General features: G+C 40.1%; 1 protein-coding gene across 4 annotated transcripts in view; it reads right to left on the bottom strand.

The window, feature by feature from the left end:
• The window catches only part of Crim1 (cysteine rich transmembrane BMP regulator 1), a 179247-nt gene that overhangs the window by 54087 nt on the left and 99778 nt on the right, over positions 1-25382 (bottom strand). For all 4 annotated transcript variants that reach the window (XM_026405877.2, XM_026405879.2, XM_026405878.2 and 1 more), the window contains 3 exons: positions 22321-22442; positions 13187-13369; positions 10738-10935 (listed from right to left, as the gene is read on the bottom strand). In XM_026405877.2, the coding sequence (XP_026261662.2) occupies positions 10738-10935; positions 13187-13369; positions 22321-22442 (503 nt within the window). The remainder of the gene's footprint in view (positions 1-10737; positions 10936-13186; positions 13370-22320; positions 22443-25382) is intronic.

The following is a 25382-nucleotide window of genomic DNA, read 5'->3' as shown; positions in this document are numbered from 1 at the left end:
CCCCAAATTTCAGTTCTTTAGAGAATTCACTTCTGGGATAACTATCCTATTCCTTGATGATCTCAAATGAAAAAATGTGGGCTAAAATAGTCCTGAAAATAGCTGGGCGTTTATCCAACTTAGGGCTCACCTTTTACCAGATGAAGAATGGTAAATGACTGCTCAGCAGAGTCAGTACATGATTACCTGCAAAGACTGGCAGGTATCAGAGGAGAAAAGGGAAGAGGCCAGACCAGAATGCATAAGTGTCCGTGACAGAATCCCACAGACTGGCACAATGATGGGGGCTGAGGAGCTCAGTGATTTTACTCAGTGGGGACCTGGAGTTTGGATGTGAACAGGGCTGAGCAGGAAACAACCCTGAGAGGAGAGAGCGAGCCAGAGAGAGCAGACCAGGGTTCTAGGGCTGAGTGATGTTCCTAGGTAGGGAAGGGAGGCATCCAAGAACAAGCGGAAGGAGGAAACAAAGTCAGCTGTCCCAGAGGTCAAACAGTAAAGGTCGGTAAGAAAAAGAACTGGGAGTCAAAGCCTAGGGTAGGCCAGAGGGCACACCAACAGTAACTGGGTCTCAACCATGAGAATGAACTCAGGAGCAAGAATGACATTTGCATCTGAGCCATGATACTCAATGACTTTCACATTCATCATCTTATTTTCTCATCCTCTTTCTTCTGATGTTGAGGGTCTTGAGAGAAGCAATGCTAAAATCACAGATTCGGAGACAGAAAACTCAGGTTGAGTCCCTGCTCTCTCATTATCTGACATACCACCATGAACCTCTACGGGCTTCTACAAACCCGGTATTCCTACCTCATGATAGTCCTACAAGGCTCACGTAAGGTTGTAAAGAGAAGAAACTCTAAGGGTTACATGAATGACTCGATGCTGTGAAGATGGTTGTAATGACAACCCTGCCTGCTCAGAGCTAGAACCAGTCTCAGATAATAACTAATTAACGAAATATGAGCCTTTTCATGGGTCTCAAATGTTCAGCTGACACACGGTATTACAATCGCTTCAGCATTCTGAACCCTGTCCGTTGTAACTTAAGCATCATTTTCTATCTTCACTGAAAATGCAAAAAGCATCTGGGATGTGGGTAGGTCTGTGGTGTCATTTTCATATGGTCTGGTAAGCTTTGGAGCATGTTAGTGACCAGCCACTGGCGCCTTTCACCTTTGCTGAGTAGCAGTCTGAGATCATTGTTCCACATTTTGACCGTGTCTATGGTGTCTCCAAGAGCACAGTAATCTCATAGTCATCAGCTTATCCAATGTGAGCTGAAACAATGACTGCGTGCCTGGCTGGCTGCGTCCTTCCCCTCTCATGACAGGGGCCTTGCTGGAACTTTAGGGACGAGGGCAAACTCATCACAGTTTCATTGACACTATTTTGGTATCTCTGCCAGCAGTCCTACCATTCTCAAGTTAAAAGAAGGCAGAGAAGAACCATGTCTAAAAGCTGTCTTTGATCAGCACATCACAGTTTCAGAAGGACAGTGGTCTCAAACTTGTGTCAACAGTGAGAGAGTTCAACCAGTACTTTCTTAGAATTGGAGGTGTTTTACTCAAAAAATAATGTTCTTATTATCTGCCCCCAAGCACGAGGGCTCCCCGACACAAGCGAATTTGTATGGCACAGAATCTCTACGGAATCTTTTTCTAAAACTTGGTTTACAGAAAGGATGACAGATTCATGGTTTTGAAAAGCTTGGATCTTGCTGATCCCTCTCAATATCCAAGGCCTCAGGCCATCCCAAACTGACAGCTTATTATCTCTGAACATATTTTAGCTTTGCTAACAAATAGAGACTCCCTGAACTGTTTTAAAAGTGAGCCGATATGCAAGGCAATAGCTATCCAATTAAGATGAAAAAGAACATGGTCTTCGCCTTCCCACTGACAGCCACACTGAGGTGGCTCCAACACACCAGGTCCAGGAGTAGAGGCAGAGAAGAACCAAATATACAAACAAGCATATACATAAAGCTCCACCTGATTCCACCAGAGAGCAAAGACAGCCCAGTTATACCAGCAAAGAATGCTTTTTTTTAAAGTACTCAGGTACATGTAAGTAGAAAAAAAATGACAAGCAGTGGAGGATAGGGCTGGCATACAGAATGCATGCTGCAAGGTCTGGCCACTGGACTGGGGGTAGCTTACAAACTCGGTTCAAGGTCTGCTCCAGCAGCCAATGTGAAAAACAAACCCACAATGCTATATGACTCTCCGGGTCCACAATGACCAAATCTCAAACACTTTAGAATTTTCTTGGGGCTTTTTCATCATGTTTTACTCTGGTACAAAACAGAACCTGGAGTTTTGACCTGACATTTATTTCTGATTGACAGCTAGCTTTCCAGTGGCCTGTATACCTGAACTAGGTTCTGTTGTAAACAAACCTGATACGTTTAGTTAATTTTTCAGATTCAAAAGTAAAATCTACTCAGTGTGTAGGCAGGTATCCTATGCTAAATAAAAACTGGGATGACCTGCTAATAACTCAAATTCAAAAAAGTGTACAACCAAAGGCACTATGTCCATTACATCTTCTGACAAATTTCAGAAATGTGCTGTTTAGCATTGCACATCCCGTATCAAATTTAGATCAAACTGATGGTTATTGTCAGGGATCTGGCACTGCTGGATCCCCATAACAGACTTCCACATCTGCACCCTGGGACTGCTGCAGTGAACATCTGAGAGTCTCAGGCTGAGAGGCAGACACATGGGAATGATGCTATTCCTGCCACCTCTGCAGCCACAATAATGGGGACATCCATAGCAGCAAGGGACATCCTTTAGGAGACATTTCTTTACCTTCAGTTGTTCCTATTTTTTTTTATCCCCATGTAACATTTTATTTTCAATGATCAGATACAGCAGAGTAAACAGTTCCAATCGGGGTCTTTAACAATGACGCACTGGGGCTATTCACTATCTCCAATGCTAAGGCTCATGTCCTAAGCAATGTGAAGTCATTTTGCTTTAAAAAGACACATTAACTATGCCACAAAACTGTCTAAAATGGTATAATAAGAAGAATTCGAGAAAATATTAAAAATAAATTATATTGAGTCGTTAACGCTTATTTTAAAAGAGCAATTTCAATTGCAAATTATTTTTATCTAAATTATTTGAAAATGTTTGAATTGAACACCTACAATTTCACAAAAATGTATACCAGACCATTTTGATGTATACCTTTAGTCTCTATGAGTCACAAAAGTACTACACAGTAGGTGAACTGGTGTATATATAGTTTTTAATAAACACACCAGGCATTATGCTTACAAATAAGTGTTACTGATAAAAGTACTCACTTTTGGAGGCTATATGCTTGTGTTCCCCAATGCTGGTCATGTTAAAATTCTATTTGAAACTTGTCTTCAGATTTGCTTTCAAAGCAAATGACTATGCCATAGGAAACATTTTACTGTCACATCTTGTTTACTCTCAACAATCTCACCTTGGTAGATCACCCACCCTTTCCACCAGACTTAGATATGAATGACTTTGGTTATTTCCCAGAATCTAATAAACCTTCAAAGTCGGACGTTTACAAAGCTGAGGATATTCCAAAAGGATATACTGTGAGCTCCAAAGTCAGTTTTAAAAGAAAAGCACCAAAAATATTGGAGTGACTGCTTTCCTGGAACAAACGTACAGTTTTCCCATATAACCATTTTGAAAGGACACTTCAATTGAACACGTAAATCTTGGTATGTTTAAAAATAACCTCATTATATAGTCCAACACTGCAGTAGTGCTGAGAACAAACGTGCTTCATAGGAAAAGTACTGAGACCAATCCATTCCTTAGAATTGAGGCAAACACAGGAGGAGATGAAGATGAGGACTTTTAAATAAGATGGTCCAATATAACCATACTTAGGTACAGCAGAATTTCTCCTTAAAGCTGGAAACTGTGAATTAACAGTTAAAAGGTTAAACCTCATTTGGCTGACAAAAGTTAATTCTTCTACTTATCAATGGCTATACCCTAAGGAAGGTGGGATCTTTCTTTTCAAAATTTGCAGGCCTTTTCTGAAGGGCATGTCTCTTAATAAACTTCATTAACTTCTGTTTGGTTGCCTAAGACTTGTCTCTTATCCAAAAAAGTTTAACACAGTCTCAAAAGAGATTGTGTTTATTTAAGCTTGTTGGAAAAACATTCCTATCATTTCAAGAATGACTAAATATTTTTCATTCACATAGTTAGCATTCCAGACCATGTTTTCCTGCCTCTGTTGATTAGATGAAAATTAGCAGGCCCAAGTCTGATCTATTAGATGCAATTATCATCTTAGTAGGGAAATCACGAGACTCCTAGCTCTTTTAAGTACAGGAGGGGGACAGCTGGGAATATAAAGAGGAACCTGTTCCCTACACACCTCTGCATCAGGGTAACACCTAAACACTGCTAACTCAGAGGCAGGGGCCTTTCCACCATGTGCTCAGAATCAGCCCTGAACAATTCTGAACAGTTAAGGCATTAAGCACTGATCATCTGTAAATTAAGAGTGTAAGGCCAATAAACCTTCATTTTTTTAAAACTTTGGTCAGTGTGTCAGTTTTGCCCTCCCCCCCCCCCAAAAAAAAATCAAATACAAAGTGCAAGGCATTACTGACATAGACCTGGAGAATCAGCAGCAAAACTCTGGCTCTAATCAAGAACAAGCACTTCTCACCCTAACCTGCTTCTGCAACATTCACTTTCACATCTGTTTAGGTGTTTATGTATGAGGTGGATCTAACAACCAATGAAAGCCACTTGTGGAAAACACATCTTTCTGTAAAGCTACGAAAACCCTCAAATCTTAAAAGTGATAATTTAAGGTCAGAGGAGAAAGTCTTTTACATCCATTTCATGTGCACTCCAATGTTATTTTACATATATAAATTTTTTAAATGATAAAAAAGTAAAAGTATCACAGAATTTTTCATCAATGAAAAATTTCTCATGTTTAGCTGAAAGACCTAGGTTAACACATGGTCATCTGCCATGCATTTGGTACCCAACATTATGACCTTATTTGGACAAGCAGAAAACAGCCTGTGTTATATTTTAATTTCCATTTATGGAACTAGTTTCCAGGACATTTAGAGTTAAAGGATGAAACAGCATGCCTGACAATCTTTAGGATATTACGAATATTTTATTATTCTTGGCTTACTAATAATAGCACAGTGATATGGTCCTAAAGCACTACCACCCATAAACTGAGTTTTGAACCTTGTTATGTACCAGAATGTTAATAACATGTGACCTGTGGCATCTCTGACTTCTCCGCCCCTCTGGGGTCAGCCAAACTATGCTTGACTCCTTGCCACAGAAGCAGTAGCTTAATCGTCTGAGATACTGTTCAGTGGGGAAGCATTATGGGCAGGGCTGGAAACATTTTTTCCTTGTTTTAAGGAATTCCACCCAGATATGTGCCTGGTACAGACTTTTCTGGCAACCCAGTGGAAATCTCCCTTGAAGCACAACTTGGTTCAAACTTTATCATCAACATTCACAAAAGAATACAGTGCTCCTATACAGTTAGGACTGATGACAAGGAAGACACTGCACTTGACAGCTCTCAAGACCTCCAGTCTTGTGCTGCAGGCAATTTCTTGGGTGAGACGATGTTGAAGTGGCTTACAAAATCCACACAGATTGAGACATGCTTACCACCTCATCTGCAATACTGCCCCATTTAGGACCAGGATTTCTCATCTAAGTAAGGAATCCCAGAAGCCAGGTGGTGGTTGTGGGGGATAGTTGATTTTTCTGGTTCAATCACATTCCATCCTAAATCCACAAAATTAGAAAGAATCCATGCATAGTGAACCTCTCATTCCTTCACTTCAAGTTGATTAAGTCCAGGTGAACAGAATTACTAGGCCTGCCTAAAACTCAGCTTTGTATCTGATGATAATTCTTCAAATAACACTGCTTCATGCTACCATGGACAAATTTTTAAAATAGTGAAATAGAATAATATGATGAACCTTTATGCGTCCATCACCCAGCTTTGAAAACGTATAAAAAACTCTTTGATTTCCTGGGGCAGAAACTTCATTTCTGAGACACAAAAGCCGGAGAAAGGAAAATGCCCACTCACCCAACTTTAAGCATGGGATTTATTTACTGGCAACATGAGTATCATTTTTAATGCTACCTTTTAAAATATTACCTATGTTGTTCTTAGTTCTTGAAAAGTGATACTCTGATTGGCTCCCAAATCCCCAAGTCATCAAAATCATCAACTCCTCCCGGCAGGAGGTTCTGCACACAACCCAGGCTGAAGAACACTCAGGTCACAGTGGCCACCTGGGTGGGGTCCAGACACAGCCCACGATGAGATAGCAGATCAGGTCTGACATTAAGACTTGTTAAGTCATGATGAAATGCTTATCTCCTGCATCAGGTGTCAAACTACATTGGCCCCACACCTGTCCACGTCTCTTGTATTTTTCTTACTGAGCAATCGTTGAGTATGTCACATACATCTCACGGCCACATTTCCCTCCCCAGCACTTTATCTTACCTTCAACTATAAAGCAACAAGATTTGTAATGGAAATGGTATCTTGTCCCTGGCATCTCTCTGACATTAAGAATCACCTTGGGCAACATTTATACATGACAGTACAGGGGTGTGTGTGGGTGGGTGGTGGGGAGATAGCAGATTATTTTAAATACCTGACTGTATCTTAAAACAAAACAAAACAAAATTCTTGCTGGTGTAAGTAACCAAAGTAATAATACAGTGGCAGCTATGTGTGCGTAAGGCATGTCTTAAAAATACTTGGTATTTGATGTCACAGTGAGTATTAGCCCTGAGCTGGGAAAGAACAAACTGCAGATTACACGCTAGTCATGGGAGGCCCAGGTGGCTGCCACCAGGATAGAGCTAAGAGCAGAGAGGCAGTGGATGAACACGGTCCAGAGCCTGGGCTCCGGGACACAAGGCTGCCAGTTTCAAGCTATATGACCTACAGCAAGTCACATGGCCTCTGAACTGGTGTTCTGCAGTGGTAAACTGGGATGAGAGTACCTGCTCTGGAGGGAGGCTGCAGGGATCAGATGAGCCGACATTCTTTAAACACTCAGGCCCAGCACACAGAAAGTGTGTAAGGAAAGTTACGTGGGTTACAAATAAAATGATTCAATGGTGCTAGAGACAGAAAAAGACAAATTTTGTTTTTCCCTCCCTATTTTGATTTCGGGTTTTAAAAAGGTCATGTCTTCCCTGTATACACTGAAATTACAAACTTTACATGCTATTCCATGCTTTTCCACCCCAGCTCTTTACAAGAGTCTGAAAATAAAAAATAATGGGACTGATAAATAAGAGAAGATGCAGAGAAAAGTCAGCAAAGCAAAATATGGGAATACAATAGTTATAGACTGATGGACTGGAATGGCTTATCTGTGTACCTGAATTGGGTGTTGACAGTAACTTGCTAAAACTTCATCATAAGAGTACTTAAGTGCCAACTTAAAAAGCACTTAGGTACTTGTGAATCAAGTTAGCTGTCAAGTAACAACCTTGTCTTTAAGAGCCCCCAGGTTCATGTCCCCAGTCCTCTGGGAGTAACCAGGCACACTATGCTGTCACTTGGAAGGTATGTATCTCTAACACAACCAAACCCACAGCAAGGTTCTTCCTCCCTGTAGGAGTTAGCATGCTATGTATGGTGATTCAGTAACTTATTTAGAAGAAAGCTGAAGCCACAATCCTTGTGTGGTGTCCTCTCCTCTAACTTCAGACCATGACTATGTACTCTGGGATGCAGGTAAGAGGTAAGGGCTAACACTTGTTAAGCAACTGTGTGCAGAGGAATTTACAATGTATCTTAACTGTGTCAAAAGCAGTGCTTCTGTTTTTCTCCAAATGACTGTGGCTGATTGCTTACTTATTACAAATTAACACCCTGTTTCTCATTTCTTTACAATCCTTTCGCTACTCTGAAATTAAGAATTTAAATTTAATTTCATTTGAAATTATAGTTAAGTAGGCTATTCAATGCTACTGAATGACTGCTGAGAAAAGATAGTTTTCAAATGGTTCCATAAACTTCCTTGGACTCTATACAACTTGTATTATTTTATAAGTTTATTATTATGAGTAATAAATAAACTTTCATATCATCTTAAGGAGTGCACTATTTTTTTTGATTCCATACCAAAGGTTCTTTCTGTCCCTCCTACACTTTAAAATGACAGTTACTGGAGAGCAAATTCAATCTTACATGAAACTCACTACCCAACTACAGTAAAAATAAAAAACAATACTAGCAAGATAAATCAGTTCTCTGAGAACTAGAAAATGAAATCTTCTGGAAGATTTGATGAAAAGAGGTAAGTGCCAGAGCACAGGAGAGAGAAGGAAGGGGACCCGCAGACTCTTCGAGCTGGAATGACAAAGATGCTGGGTTTTGCTGAGGTGAAGAGGAGGTGGAGAAGCTCACCCATCAAGGTCTAAGGCCTCCTTTCCCTGAGGTCTGAGTGGGGTAAGAGGGTAGGCAGGCGATCACATCCCAATTCCTGGAGTAGCTTTCAAACTGCAAACGATTTCCTCCCCTGACACTCCACTCCAGTCTCTCCCTAACACACAGCCAAAAGCCAGAGATGAGGAGAGATTAATAAAGGAACTAGAAACAGGCACCGTGAGTAAGCCGGGATGACATCTGCGGGCAGGGAAGCAACATAAAAACAGCTAAACCTGATAGGATTTCAGCTTATCCCAGGAATGCGACACACTGGAAACTTAGGGGAAAATTACCTAAGTCTCTCTCAACCTTATTTTCCACATCTCTGAAATGGGGTAATACAACTATGTATGCCTTCAGCATAGGGTGGTGACGGCGAAAATGTGTTAGGGACAAATGTCAAGCACCCTACCCACAGTACTCTATGTAGACATCCTTTACCTTCTGGTTTAATAGAAAACTTAGCCTAAATATGTTCTCTTAAGTTCAAGTTGTCTCTTATTTATGTTTGCTTTTTTTGAACTACAAGAGGTGCTTCATTCATTTTCTGGAATTAGTGGCTCACCCAAACTGTAAATCTTTTCTCAAACAGTGAAGAATTAGATGGCAAGTCTATGCAGATGCTGCAAAGCACAAACACTAACAAGACCAAACTCACTCACTTCTTAGCCAGACATCTCCGTGGGGTAACAACCAATCAATTTCCTATATAGCGTACATAATTCTATTCATTAACGGCTTCTCCTCTCCACTCACATAGATATGCAAATGGAAGAAAAAGGTGAGTGCAAAAGGATCTGCCTTCCTTTCCTCTTGCAGGAAAGGATTATTCCTTTTGTAAGCTTTTAAAATCTTACTTTGAACTTATGAAGTAAGCCACATGAGATTAAAAAGCAGGTGTTGAATGGATTACATGTCTATGCTTCTAATTTTTCTTATGGGTTCACACACATGGATACTTAAATATTTCAGGTTGACAACAGATTGTCCCTTAACCGTAGGGACAGACATACCCACCTTTATCTGCATTGAGAAGCACCCTTTCCTGTAAAGCCAACTACACAACCATTACACATACTTCTACGCACTCCCTTTTCCCAGCACTGAAACTCTTGCCTTTCTGGGGTTGGGAGGAGTGTATGTGAGAGGAGGGGAGATTTCCACAAAATCATCATCTGGAAGCTCTAAAGACATGGAGGGTGGTAGCTACACTCTGAATGGAGTAATAGTGAGGGAACTGGTGATGTCAACAGAAATAGAGACTACCAGCTTAAATTTTTATGTGATTTTTTTAAAGGTCAATAATATATCTAACCCCTCAAAGGTTAATGAAGCTAGTTAGCAAATTTTTAAAGTCTGAATTTACCAAAATTTAGGTAAAAGCAAAAGATTTCTTGATATTTAAAAGACAGTCTAATTAGTTGACTTTCTGGAAAAACCTGTTAGTTCCTTGGTATCTATTTTAGAAAGTTCTATAAGGATCTGTACTTAATGTGGATTAATTCTGGACACACATTATGAAAATATGTCTCTCAATGATAGATAATCTCTACTGGATCTGCCAGTAGAAATATCTGATCTGCTGTCTGTTCTAACAGACATGGACAGAAGATTAAGATGACAAGAGTAATGTGCAAAGAATCTTCAAGGTGGAGGAATCGGACTGGAAGAGTAGCTGGAATGGAAACATTAGTCCAGGACACCTCAGTTTCTCTCCACTGAACAAAAGAGGTAGCCGAGACAGAAGTAAAAGCATTAGTGGAATGGCAAAGCCACGGTCGCCATAGCTTCAGAAGGAGGAAGGATGCTCTGTGTGAGTGAATGCAAACGGCCTTTGATGGTTTGGTCCTTTTCTGACAGTTGTCAGGACTCTTGGGTTTATGGAAGCAGCACAAGTTGAACATGTTACGCATGAAACATGGATCTTGATTTCCAATTTTATTTCCCTGTGTTGACACTGGATGTTAATTAGGCTTACAACAAACTGAATTAAAACGTATATACCCTTATACTATAATGTATTCATGTAAGTATATGTGCAGTGAGAAAAAAAGACTATACTACTCTCATTTTAAATTTGCAACATTTTTCTCAAACGATGAATCAGGGCTGTATAATAAATTGATCTGTAACTAGTAACAGCATGAGGCAGACATTATGAATGAGGAAATAAAAAACAAACAAAAGCATACTGGTAGAAGCTTCTTCTCCAACAGGAGACATTTGCCAGACACTCATCAGAACTACAGGGCTTACCTTCACACACAGGGCAGCACTCCCCAGGCACTTTCACGGGGTGCATGCAGCTCTGCCCACAGGCTGTGGCCACACAGTGGGGCTCTCCATTGATGCACTGGCAGAATGTACAGTCGTCTTCCCGCCACCGGTCTCCATGAGCACGGATCTGGCCATTGGCATAGCAGCCGGCAGGATTGTTAAAAGGATACACTGGATCTAAATTAAAACACGAGTTCAGAGTAAGATTGAGGACAATCTAAATCTTATCTCTACCTATACCTAAAGACACTTTTTTTTCCTCCAGGTTTTATTCATCAATGGTTCTATTCCAACTGTGATTAACAGAAGCTGGGGTTACATGAGGGATCCCTAGGGTTACATGCAAAAGCAGCTGTCACACCAAATGTACATCCTCTCTTCCTGACACTGCAATCAGGGAGGAAGAGAGGTGGCCTAAAAGCCAATGTGCAAAGCTGTCACTCCACAGAGTTGGAAAGCTTTCTGAACAGAGCTGTGGGCTGGCAATTAGAAAACATGGATCTATTCTAGGCTCTGACTTTTTCACACCTCAATTTTACCACCTGTAAAGTGGAAGGATACTATTCCATCGAAATATCCGTGATGCTGTTGCTTCTGGGACTAAACGACTCGATTCCCGTGGTGCTTGCAGGCCTATGTAGCAAGAGGAAGGAGGAGCAGCCTCCAGGTACCTGCTTAGCCTCGGGCATGACGGGCTGGTTCAGACAAGCCTTAGGTCTGTCTGGTGCCTCGGACAAAGACTAAACTTAAGGCATTTTTTTCTCCCCATAATCTGGGAAGTAAAACAGCAAAGGTTGGGGAACAGAATTAGCCAAGGCTACTATTAAAAAAAATTCTGAAGCAATTGCTAAAAATATAAATGCTGAATACAAATACAAGTATCCTTATAATGACAGCAACTAGATAATTATTCCATTTTTTTAAATTCACAGAAATATATAAAATATGGCATCCACAAACAAGTAGTGCCATGCAAGGAGGACAGTCCAGAGAGTTTAGAGTTTGGTCTTTATTCTAAGGAGTTTAGAGGGCATTGTGACAAAGTTAGAAGGTCAAAATTTAAAATAATATAGTCACAACTTTAGAAAGGCAGTCTGCCAGCTGGAAGAGGCCGATAGACCTGAGCTAGATAAGACTTTCTAAATTCCTTGGTAAAAAAAATATTACAGTACATACTTCATTTCTACTTTAAGCCTGAATCTGAATTCCAGGAAGTGAGACATAACCAGATCCATGCCCAGACAATTCGCTACGATTATTACTTGGAGGTTCATATCTGTGTTTTTACACCATCAACCGCTGCATAGTTTCAGATGCTATTACAAACTAGGGACAGCTACAGAACAAATCAATTGGGAAGGCTAAAAGTTTGATGTGATTTTTTTTTTACCCTCTCTCACCATAATAATATCTAAAAAGTGAGCTACTTTTCTCCTGCTTTGGTGAAAATGACTTCTTACAAGGGAAAGGACTCTGTGTTAGGAATGCAGTTTTCATACTTCAAACATTTCAGGTCTTCAGTCTGATGTAGCAAACAAGCTCAAACATTAAAAGGAAAGGATTTTAGTACAACAGAAAAAAAAAGCAAAGACTCTGAACGGACACTGTGCCCTCTCATTTTGTGTGCAGATATCAGGCAAAGACGAACACATGTGACAGTGGATTGAAGATCTGTGACCTAGTCAGAACTACAAGGCTCACATGACCTTCCCTTCTGGGGAAATAGCATTGTGTGGTCAGAAGAATACGGGAGGCCCATTCAGGCCTGGCGTCATCATAAACTCAAAGACAAGAGACTGCTTTTCTGAACTTCAGTTTCCTAGGGCTTAAAATGGGTGGGTGGTAGTAGGCGGTCTTTAGAGGTACCATTCTGAAATGCTACCTATAAACTACATTATGAGAAGGTGGAGCCTGCTGCTGCACATGCGAATAGATGTGGTGGAGAAGAGGGGATTATGGATAAAACAAGTCCTTAATGCTCAGGGACACTCTGATACCTGGCCAGATATGGAGTCAGGCTTAGCCCCTCTAGGAGCTGACTGCCTGGCACTGTCAATGATGAAGATCGTCCTTTCTAGCCAAGCATCCAAGGAAACCACGGGTGAATTCTAATGTCAGGGTGAAGACAAAGTTTTGTCCCAGGACGTGCTAAGGCACTGCTAGAACTGTAGGAAAGGCCAGAAAGCAATTTCAGGAAGTCTCAAGTTGACCTGTAGACAACGGTCACGACCCATTCTCTATACCCAAGGTGAAGAGCGTCTCTCAGGGAGATCCTTTTACACTCTGCCTGGTATGGTCAGCCTTCTAAAAGACGGAGGGTGACATTATTAATAAGGAACTTCAACATTCCTCTCCTTTTGGATGAGACTGAATTCAAGCTCTGGACCATGTATTCTCATATCAACCTTCAACCAGCATTTTTCCTTACCTTCACACACGGGGCAGCACTCGCCTTCAGGCACGTAGTACCTCTCACAGTTCAGTTCCCCGCACTGGGCAGTGAAGCAGATGGACACGCCCCCTTGGCAGCGACAGAATCGACAATTGTCCATTCGAAACATGTCCCCATCATAATACTCCACGTTGTTGAAGACACACGCTGGCTTTGTTTCTGAAGGAATGAAGACAAACAAGGAACATTTGAAATAACTTCTGCAGTACTGAGGATCAAACCCAAGGTTTCATAAGTGAGAGGCAAGCACTCTACCCCTGAGCTGCATCTCTAGACCAAATAAGCATATGTGAAGTCCTTAAGTGGTGTCCTTTTATGCTTTCCAAACAGCTTCTAGAAAATTCTGTCAAAGAGCAGGAAGTTATAATTTGGTGAAAATTTACTAAACTCCATCTAACTTTATAATAGAAGCGACAAAGCAAAGTAAAATAAACAAAACTTGTTGCTATCCTATTTACACAAAGGAACTGAAATTCTCTTGAGCAAAATCTACATTGACTTCCTCCTATCCTGTGACAAAAGTTAACTTTGTGATCATGAAACTTACATATCTGGTACATGCTTTAAAGAGTTTATATTTGCTTTGTCAAACCCTTCTCTACCTTGAGCGCAGGTTCCTACCTCAATATTAGGTTTGGTTCTTCCGCGAGTAATTTAGTGAGGCTTCTCTTTTAGTTTGGAGGTGGCAATGTTCTTCTTCTCTTCCTTTGTTCCCTTCTAAACTCTTTTTTCTATTTGGTTTAATTATCTATCATTTTAACAGTGCTTGTCCTTTAACCTGTATTACCTCACTTAATTTCAATAACAAAGATCTGATGTGGATTCACTATCCTGAGTTTAGAAGTGAGGAAATACTAGGTAATTTGCTTAAAATCACACATTTCACAAATGACAGAAGTAAACAGTAGCCTTCAACTAAAAGCTTGTGCTTGCTCCACTGCTTTAGGTATATTCTGCTAAGGATTCATAGTCCCATTACGTAGAACACTCTGTGTGATAATAATCATATTTAAATTGTTCTCTGCCCTGAAAAATCTTTAAACTATTCCTTGTCTCTCATTTTGGTTGTTTTAAAATAACCCTCACCAGACAAAGACAACACACACAAAAAAAAAACACCAAAAAAACAAACAAACAAAAAAACCCAAAACCCTACAGATCAGTACCTCTTATGAATACAGGCACAAAAATTCTCAAAGAAATTACTAGCAAACCACATCCAGCAACATATAAAAAGGATTATATGCCATGACTAAATAATATCTATTCCACAAAGGCAAGGTTGGTTTAACACTCAAAATTCAATTAATTTAATATGATATGTCAAAGGAATAAAGGACAAAACACATATCATCTCAATAGATGAAGAACAAGTATTTGACAGAATCCAGTACTCTTTCATGACCAAAATGCTTAACAATTAGAAATAGAAAAGAAATTCCTCAACTTGTTAAATGGCAACTATAAAATCCCATAGCTAACATCAAACAATGATGTCTGCTCTCAGCACTTCAATTCAACATTGTAATTAAAGTTCTAATCAGGGAAATTAGGGAAGGAAAAATAAATAAAAGGAATTCAGATTAGAAAGGAAGAGGTAAAACTTTCTCTAGTTGCAGATGATATAATCTTATATATAAAAAATTATAAAGAGTCACTGAAACTATCAGAACTCAAAAAAGTTCAAAAACATTGCAGGGTATACGTGAGACTCAAAAACAATCTGTTTTATCTATGCAATAGCAATGAGTAATCAGAATATAAACTTTTAAAAAATTCCAGTCTTAAGATCCTTGAAAAAAATCAAAATGGGATGAAATTTACAAAATAAGTGCATAACTTACACTTCAAAACCAAAAAAAAAATTCTTTAAACAAATTATTTGTTTCTATATCAACAGACATGAATTGGAAGACAATATTGTTAAGATGAAAATATTCTACAGTTGGTCTCATAGGCAATGAAATCCCTATCAATTTTTTTTGTAGAAATCCATAAGCTAATCTCACAACTCGTATGAAAATGTAAGGAACTAAGAACAAAGTTAGAGAACTCCCACTTCCTGATTTCAAAATACCATACAATGCTATAGTCATCAGGGAGGTATGGTTCTGGAGTATAGATAGATATTATAGTTCAGTGGAATTCAGAGTTCAGAAATAAACCATTGTATTTACTGGTTTTTGACAAGAGTGCCAAGACAATTCCTTGGGGGGAAGAATAGCCTCTTCAACAAATGATGCTTCGACAAGTGGATATTCACAGGCAAAAGAATGAAGATCAACCTATCCTCACAGATACAAAAATTAACTCAAAATTAATCATACAAGCTATGATCCAAATGTTATAGCTACAAGTATAGAACTCTTAGAAGAAAATAGGAGAAAAAATTTCATGACCTTGGGTTAAGCAAAGATTTCTTAGATATGACACTAAAAGCATAAGCAACAATAGAAAACATAGATAAAATGAATTTAATCCACTTCTATACTTTAAAGGATACCACCAAAAAGTAAGACCCACCCACAAATTTGGATAAGTCATTTTCAAATCAGGTATCTGATAAAGAGCTTGTGTCTTGAACTCTTGTAAAACAATTTTTTAAAAACCTCAGTTGAAAAATGGACAAACATTTGATCAGATGTTTCTCCTAAAAAGATAGAAAGGGCCAATAAACACATGAAAGTATGCTCAACCTCACAGCCCACCAAATTAAAGAGTACTGGAAGCTGAAGAAAGTTGTCCTGAACAGATACACCCTGTTCAATCAGATGGGAGAAGCCACATGGTAACAATCACATCTCTTATGGGCTTCTCTGTCCCAAAATTACTTCTTAATATGTCACCCTGCGTGTGCGAAATACTTGCAGAAACTTCCATTGCATTTTAATTGGAGTATATATTTGCACTGCATTTAAGAACAATTACATTCTCATTTGATTTTACAATGACCTTGTTTGGAAGACAAGTATTAATTTTCACTTTTTGCAAGGAGGAAAATGAAATTCACAGAGATTAGGTGACTTGCCTAAGGAGTGTGTGATGAAATGTGTCTGTGCACACGTGCAGGAATGTGTATGCCTGGGTCTCTTTCCTTAGTACTGTCTGAATGTGACATTTCTTTTTTTTTTCAGAAAATTAATGTTAAATTAAAAAGGATCATATCATTATAGCTCAGAATTCTTTAGTATGTCAACATTCTTATCTGAGCTGGTACCGGAAGAACCTGTGCACCTAGACCATAAAGCATAGACAGTAGAGTGTTTTTTAAATAAACTTGGATGCTGATGGAGTGAGGTACAATACTGTACTCCAACAAAATGTCGAACACTCATTTAAGTGGGAAAAAATTTTATAAACCAATCAATATTAATTACTTATCTGAGTTTATCAACCACATCACCACCTGGAGTAAAGCCATAAATCTTCACCGAGATTTGAAGAAGTGAGGAGGGAAGATTCTGGTCGTGCATAAACCTGCTGCAGACTGACTTGTTTTCATGGTGGGATGTGCAGAGGCTTACATGGGAAAGGATGGGACTGACCATGCTACCAGTGCAGTCCAGTTTCACTAGCTAAAACACAGGGGCAAAGAAGCCTTTGAGGAGCAATAGCTAATTGCTTCTTCACCTGATGAAGATAGAGGTGAGTCTCAAAACAGTCTGGAGATTTCCAGGACTTCATGAAAGAATGATTTAAGCAGGTGTGGAATAGAAAAGTCCTAAGAAGTAATTTACTATGGCATTTGTACTCCTCAATGCAAAGAAGCATGAAAGTGTCTTTTTAGTGATTTCTGGATGTATTTTGTGTGTGCCATTTAAACTTTATGTTTCTAAGTTCTGGAATCTTCCCTTTCCTCTTTCACACATTTCAGAACTCGTGAAAAACAGCCTCATCATATAGAACGTTAGTAAACTCTAAGGCCTGCCAAATTACACTGATTGGCAGATGGTGATAGGTATATCATTTTAACAAAGGAAAAGACTAAAATAAAGGACTTCAGTTCCAATGTGAAAATGGAGAAGAATCCCCAATAGATACACTTCTGTTCTCAACCTCTCAGTAGGGAACAGTTCATACCTAGTAACTGTCTCATTTCTCTGGGGGGTGGAGCGGGAGTGGTGAGCTGAATGGGAAGTAAATGGGACACAGCCAGAAGCCAAGACAGATGACCCTATGACAGATGGGAACTGTCTGACAATTTCTCCATAAGTCAATAGCAAACTGATGTAATCACAAAGATAGAGTACAAGGGCTTCCAGGTACCTGAGGGGGAAAAAAACCTTTTGTATTATGTGTATAAGTATGTGCCGGAGTATACCAAGCAAACACTATTTTAGGATAAGGAAAGAGAATAACACTGAAAAGACTGGCCTCTCAAGCATTAACTTAAAAAGGCACCAAGGGGTGCTCAACAAACACTTACTGAACATAATATTTCTTTCAAAGCACCAGATTCTCCCCATTTCTGTATCAGCAGATGTTTTATGCCTGCGAGTCTTACTGAGCACGATTTCTATACAGACAGGGGGTTCTTGAGAAATGTTTTCTAGAATGAGTTTTCTTATTAACAGGCTGCAGGTGTGGCTTTTCTGGGCCAAAATTTACATGAGGAGAAAGCTGATTTGGGGTACAGGCAGGTCTCCTGCAAGTGATCAATTTCACATGTGAATGAATGTTTGGGAGAAAATTCTGTCAGTGCCAAAATAAGACCATTTCCAATATCTTGTAAACCTTTTATAGGTTTAAAAGCAAACTATTGGGTGGATAGCATAACCTTAATAGAAACCCCTAGTTATTAGTACTCTTTTAAAATCTGCATTTCCTACTTGTGTAAGAATCAAAGTGCTACAGAGATAGACAAATATTTCCAATGGCACAAAAACAGGCTAAAAAGTAATTCTACTTTGTGTTCAGCTCCCTTCCCCTGAACTTACTTCACACCACCTGAAATTGCAATGATTGGTTCTGCTGTATACAAGGGACCCTCCTGCCCCTGTCCACCCATCCACTGCTCTGGGCATCCCTGGGAAAAAAACGAGGGCACTTTTCCTCTTTTGTACCAATGACAGATTCTTACAGTTGAGAATTAGCCCCAGGACACACTTGGTCCTGCTGGCTACAGTCAGCATTGAATATCCTAAGGCTAAAAATAATTCTGGTCATTTCATTTCAGTTGGTTTAAATCCAATAACATAATACCACAGACAATTCATTTACTCCTGTGGGGAACAGTTTATAACCAAGTCAGGCTAGAAGAATCTGTTACTGACTCAAAACCAAGATAGTCCATTTTATCTAGCTGCGTGTAGACACTCACTGGCTAGTGATCGTGTCCAAGCAACTGAATGAATGATCACTACCACATTTTGTGCCTGGAATTTAAACCCCGGACACCTGCAGGAATGAGAGAGGTGGGCCACACACAGGATAACAGGGTTATTGCTACAAAAAGGAGTGCACGTGCCTATCTAGAAGTGGAGCCCCAGCTGACTACTGATAGACATTCACTTGCGGGCAGAACTGACTCTTGAGGGAAGGGCAGGACTGTTCATGGCTTTGGAGGTCATACTCTAGGTGATGATTATGACCACTTCCAAGTTTACATAAAAGGAACTCCACTGCACCACCTGTCCCTCTGGTTTTAAGCAACAGGGTTCTCGGGTGACAATACCTCCCAAATGCTACTCTCAGTCCCTGTCAGATAATCCCATCACAAACTGTCACCATCTGCTCTTCAACTCTCCTGTCCCTTCACAGAAATACAAGCAAAGCAAACTGCAAAGAGAAGTACAATGTACAGGGGGCGTTCTCGCCAACGATTCATCCATACTAGTGTTTTCAACACTTAGGAGTTCTAGAGTTCTCAGGGAGATTTTTAAAATCTTATGCTTGCATTTTAACACTTAGATTAAAAAAAATAAGATGAGGATATAGATCATCTGAAGGCATCTTGGAGACTAAGTGCTGCCGCGCTATCTCTGTTTCAGCAAGCAGGGCTGATGATATGAGCGTTCCACCCACTCTCTCCTGAACTGGTGTGGAGTTCTCAAACCGAGACAGAGATTGAGGTGCCCACAGGCTAGCTGTGGCAATCTCACTTCCTGACACTGCTTTTACTACGCTGGACTGTCGTATTTTCCTTTTTACTGGGAAGAACCACCACAGGATACCCCTTTCTGCATTTGTGGTGTTGAAGCAATTGAACACACAATCTAACTTCATCACTCAGTGCTTCCTTTTTAATTTCCATGTGAGAAATCTCCATTAGAGAGCGCATCACCCCATCCAGCAGGCTTTTTTTTGCTTCTGAAAGCAAGAACTGTGGGTCTGACCCTTCCTTCTCTTTCACTTTGATTGGAGGAGGCTGGGGGCCAAATCTGATGTTTAACTCTGGCAACTACACAGCCTCTTGTAGCCTGCATACCTGAGGGCACTCTCTGTTTAATTTTCACTTCTCAACTTTCACTCCCAACCTTGCAGCCATACTTCTTCTTGCTAATTGATATTTTACCACTATGTTACAGAATTCATTCTCATTGTGAATTGCCTCAAATTCTTGTGGATAAGCAAGTCTTTGGATGTATACAACAGATTTCTGCTTTTTTAAGTGATGATAATGAATCTTTGACATGTAAAAATCTCCTAAAGGCAACCTTATGACAAGTGCCAAGATTCTTCCAGGATCCTGGATGATACACACACACACACACACACACACACACACACACACATACACTCATAAAGTAGGTATGTGTTATGACTATATATATCAAAGTAAGTAAAATACAAAATATGAGACAGTCTGTTTAAAAATATTCTGTAGTATTATAAATCTTTATAGCATTATGGTTTTTAGTCTCTTCTACACATGACTGATATAGGTAGGAGAAACTAAATAGCAGGGCGAGAAGTCAAAATCACTCAACAAATTTCTGGTGGCAAGAAAGAAGCAACCACCAGAAACACTGATTCTGTTTGCTGCCCCACCATTTTCTCATAGCAAATGGCAAATCCTACTCCTGAAGCCAGGGTTCAATAAAAAGTGGCTATAAATGAGGGCAGGCCCTGGAGATTGATTCCAAGATCATTGAGACAGAAGTGCAGTTATTACTAACCTAAACACAGATGATTGAAGAGAGATGTAAAGCTAATGTCTTGATAAGAAAGGCCCGACAATTTGGTTTCCAGAATCAAGAAGCAAAGAGAGAAGAAAAGCATTCTTCCCCACACAGAGGAAATGAACAAATTTTATTACTATTGGTGATATTTCCAGGAGACAAATGACTTAGGATGAAAGAGTGGGGTGGTCAACGATGGAGCACTCTCACCAGTAACCCTTCCATGGGCTGGCAGTGAATGGCTGCCTCTTGAGGGAGCTATTATGATAGGAGTCAGATTCCTGGGTTGCTAATTTCAGGAAATGTAGGTGCCTCAATGAGGCACATGATATACTAAGGTCCATAGAAATAAGGGTGAATGTGACCAACTCCCATCCTCTAGTATTCACATTCTAGAGTGAGAAATGAGTTCTGGAAGGAAGCATATCTGAGATGCTGAGATCCCATGGTAGGGATTGATGATTTCTGTCAAAATGGTATCGTAATTATGGTACAAGTTAAATAGTCACAGAATATCACCTACACAAAATTACACTGCAGCAGCAGGGCCAGAGAGAACAGATCTATTTGTCCACTTGTTAGTGTGTAACAGACAAAACCACTGTCTGAGTGATACCAGGGGTGGGAGAGCACTGAGAAGGGATTTATGCACACGGAACCCTGTCTGTACCCCTCCCTGTATGCTTATATCTATAAGGTCTGTACATTCCCTGACTGTCTCCTTCCCCTACCCCCAATGCCCAGAACAGTGTCTCTCACAGAGATGAACAGGAGGTGTGCACACAGTATAATAGACTCATTTGCTTGTGGCACAATTCCAGGAGCTTCACACATTATACCTCATTTGATTTACCATTATTCATGTCATTTTACAGATGTAGAACTGAGGCCCAGAGAGATGAAGACACTTCCTCAGTTTACACAGCCAGTAAGTGGAGAAACCGATTTTCAAACTGGGGTCATCCAGTCCTAGCCTGTATTCTACCTTAACTACAAAACCATACTGCAAGTATTTCCTCAAAGCAAACCAAAACAGCATATGTGGTCAGAGAACTAAAAAAATTCTAGGGTGCAAACCACTAGGATGCAATTTCAATATGACCTTTTCTTATGTGTGAGAGAGGGACCTGAGAAAAGGGAAGGGTGAGACCTCGGAAGGCTGCATCCTTGCAGACAGTAGTTAGGGTGGACATTTCTGTATGTGTATGATATTTGTTGTATGTGCCCAGGTATCAATTAAATAATGCTCTATGAAATTACTGACTTGTAACTCGTTTCAGTTTTCCCTTTTTATTCCTGAAAATTCTAGTGGAGAAACAGGTTCTAGGTTCTCTTGTCTGGCACCTGAATTCAATAAACATCTAGTCACCAAACATGGAGCTCTTCTATGAAGGATGAAAGGGAGAGGTGGATCCTGTTTGAAAGAATCTGGTGACTGAAGAATCTTTTTTTCTGATCCAAGAGGGTCAATCCACAAGCAGGCCAATACCAATGACCAAACATCAATCAAAGATGTTCTAAGTAGGAAAACACTGAACTAGAAGAACCATGTCTTTCCTAATTCAAACTGTTGTTGCTCTCACGTGGAAAGTGTGTCCTTTCAGCAATAGGGCAGGTTACTGAGTGACACAGAAGGGATATGCACACAGGCTCCGTGCTTCTTTTTTTGGAGAAATTCTAAAACTTCTGACAGTTTCAAAACCCAACAGAGTAGGACAGCTACCTGCAATCTGCTATTGCATTTCTAAAATTCTCCTTCTGATGAACCATGGTTCCTGTCCTAACTTTCTTTACTGCACTGTGAGATCTTGAGTAAACCTCCTTTACTGAGTGACTTTCAGCAACTCCCTGAGTAAATTCCCTGCTTTTGTAAAAGACAGAAGCAGCTATGGTCCATTGGCCCACCCCCTCCTCCTCCTCCTCTTGCTGCTGCTGCAGTTGCTACCGAACAAATATACACTCTCTGAGAACAAGAGAAACCCCACGTACCATTAACACATTCAAAGACATCACAGCACTTTCCGGGTGTCCCATCTCCACGAGAGACTATGCGGGGAGTGGATCCCACCTCACACACGGGGAAACCACATAAGCCAGAGAGACACTCGCATCTGAAACCAAAGAAAAGGGAAGGAAAACCCCATGAATAAACAACAACATAGAAGTCGGGAGACCACAAAGTGTCAGTGGCAAAGTACCTGGTCTATACCACACAGCCTCAGTTATCTGGTGTCACTGGGAAATGAGGAGGGGGAAGAGGGTCTCACATAATCTGCTTTCCCAAGGTCTACGACTAGTCTCCTTTACATACACACAGATTTTTAACTATGTTGGCACATATATATCTACAAGGCATTACCTCATTGCTTACTTAACCAGACTGGTATTGAGTGTAACATGCATTTTCAGACAACTCAGGGCCATGGTTATGTGCACACATGCTTGTCTACACGTCAGTGGTACTGGGAGGGGCTGAGGTGCTGCTATTTGATATGCAGGTGTTTTCCAGAATCATTTCTGATTTTATTTTCAACAAGTCATCTGCTTTTCAGATTTTTATTGTCAGTATGGTTATCTCTAGAAGCACCTTCATCTCGAGCAACATTTAATTTATAAATGTGCAGAACAGAAAGAGACCAGAATGACGGGCTCTTAATCAATAGAGGGTACAACATCAGAAAAAGGACTCAGTGACAGCTACGTTGGAGGTGGGAAGTCTTAATTTTCTGGATCTTCTAGATTACCATATGTGCATTATCTCTCCATGCATGAACGAGGTGTCGAATGCATGCAAGCTGGCTGTGCTGGCTCTCAACCTGAGCTTTAACACTGTTATGAAACCTGCCTAAACACAGAAACCTGGTGAGTATGGATGGGGAATATGAGGAGACCAAATGTCTTAACTGCTACAATGAAATAGGAGACAGGAAATGAGATGCCCAGGGCAGCTGAGTGGCAGCATGCAAATCATGCAAATATAATACAAGGAAGAAGCAGCTAAACTGCAGCCCTGGGACTCCCCTGGGGATAGAATTGTGGGTCAGAAGGTGGAGAGAATGAAGGAGGGAGTTCCTGGGCTCATAGGAGTGAAAGGAAGGCATTCTGGCAGAAGAGCTGGTATTCATGTACAGGGGTTTTGGGGGGTAGGGTCAACATCAGGGGAGATAACACTCCCAGCAGGGAAGAACTATTAGCACATTCATTAATTCTGCTACCTTTCCTTCTTATTTAAGTGATTTGATTCATTCTCCTATAATTTTCTTTGGATCTTTAATAAATTAAAATATGCTTGTAGTCCTCAAGTATCTTAATAATCAGGCCCAGAGATTTAATGACATTTAAACTGTTAAACAAGAAAGGAAAAGAAGTTAAAATTTGCACCAAAGACCAAAGTCACTGCAAACTCATGAAGGATTCCCCCACCCCCCCATGCCCACCCTCTCAGGGTTCTTCCATGTGACATGATGGTTAAGGTGAATTTCTGGGAGCACAGAGTGTTAGTTAAGGTTTTGCTGGAATGACATTTCTGCTTATGGTTCAAAATAAGTGTCTGCCTATTTAATGTGAGCAGAGATGGGCCACGGCTTTGGAATTCACTGTATTCCTGTAGGACAATCACCTTCTCAGCTGAGTAACTGTGACCTGGGCCTTCAACACTTGGTAAGGTTATCCCAAACTCTTTCACACTTATGTATCTAGCCACTGCAGCTGTAAGCACATAATCTTACCACTGTGATATAATAGTAATAATATATTAACATTTGTTGTACTTGCCACTCTCCAGAACTTAGAATTCTTTAGGGTTTATAAATGAATCGGGCTAGAACATTGAGAGGCTACACCCTGATTTTAGTACCCAGATGTGGTTATAAAGAAAGCACCCACAAGAAAAGCCGACTAATCTTTTCTTAACACATCTGATTCACACTGTTGCCTGCCGATGTGTTCCAGGGAATCGTTCTAATTTAAACACCAACAAGCACGCCATCACCTAAAAAATACTTCTTCAGATGTTGTCTTTTAATAAATACTTCAGCCACCTTCCCTGAAGGTACCTGTCTTAGGTTCTCTGTTATGCTGTGGGAAACCATACCATGCTGAAATTCAGGTCCATGTTTGCCCAATGTCTGACTTATTTCCCAACCTCCATCATTTTCTATAGACCCACACCAGCAGCTTGCAAAAGATCTAAAACTATGCACAACTGACTATTAATCCACTCAGAGGGAAAAAAAAAAAAACAAACACTTTCTAAGCACAATTTTCACTTCTCAATCAAGAACATAAATATTAAAGAGTGAAAGAGTTGTGTCAGCTGGTGTGCTCCTGACTTCTGTCCCCTTCTCTACTTGTCCTTTGCAAGTCCCCTCTGTCTGCTCCCCTATTTTGACTTCTGTCAGCTTCCTCTGAACATGAAATTAGTACCTTAATGAAGAAGGAACTTACAAAAGAGCCTCAAAAGGTAAAAAAAATCTAGGCTCAAGCCAGATATCTGTTTGGCAGTTCAGATTAGGCTGAATTTTAAGAAACTGCTCTTTTTATTTCAGCATACAGAAATTAATAAACATAATCCATCACATCAATAGCCTTAAAGACAATCACATGATGACCTCAATAGATGCAGAAAAAGCACCTGACAAAATACAGTACCCACTCATGTTCAAAACACTAGAAAAAACTAGGGACAGTCAGAATATACCACAACATTGTAAAAGCTATCTATGCTAAGCCCAGGGCCAACATCATTCTAAATGGACAAAAATTGAAAGCATTCCCTCTAAAAACTGGAACAAGACAAGGAACCTCTTTTACCACTTCTATTCAACATAGTCCTTGGAACTCTAGCCAGAGCAATTAGGCAAAAGAAACAAATTAAAGGGATATGAATAGGAAAATTAGAGCTCAAATTATCCCTATTTGACGACAACATGATTCTGTATCTAGAAGACCCAAAAAACTTCATCAGAAAACTTCTAAACTCATAAATAAATTCAGCAAAATAGCAAGTTATAAAATTAACACCCATAAATCAGTTGCATTTCTATACACCA

Source organism: Urocitellus parryii, chromosome 12 (assembly GCF_045843805.1).
Source record: "Urocitellus parryii isolate mUroPar1 chromosome 12, mUroPar1.hap1, whole genome shotgun sequence".
Lineage (NCBI taxonomy): Eukaryota > Metazoa > Chordata > Mammalia > Rodentia > Sciuridae > Urocitellus > Urocitellus parryii.
This window is presented reverse-complemented; position numbering and strand designations above follow the sequence as displayed.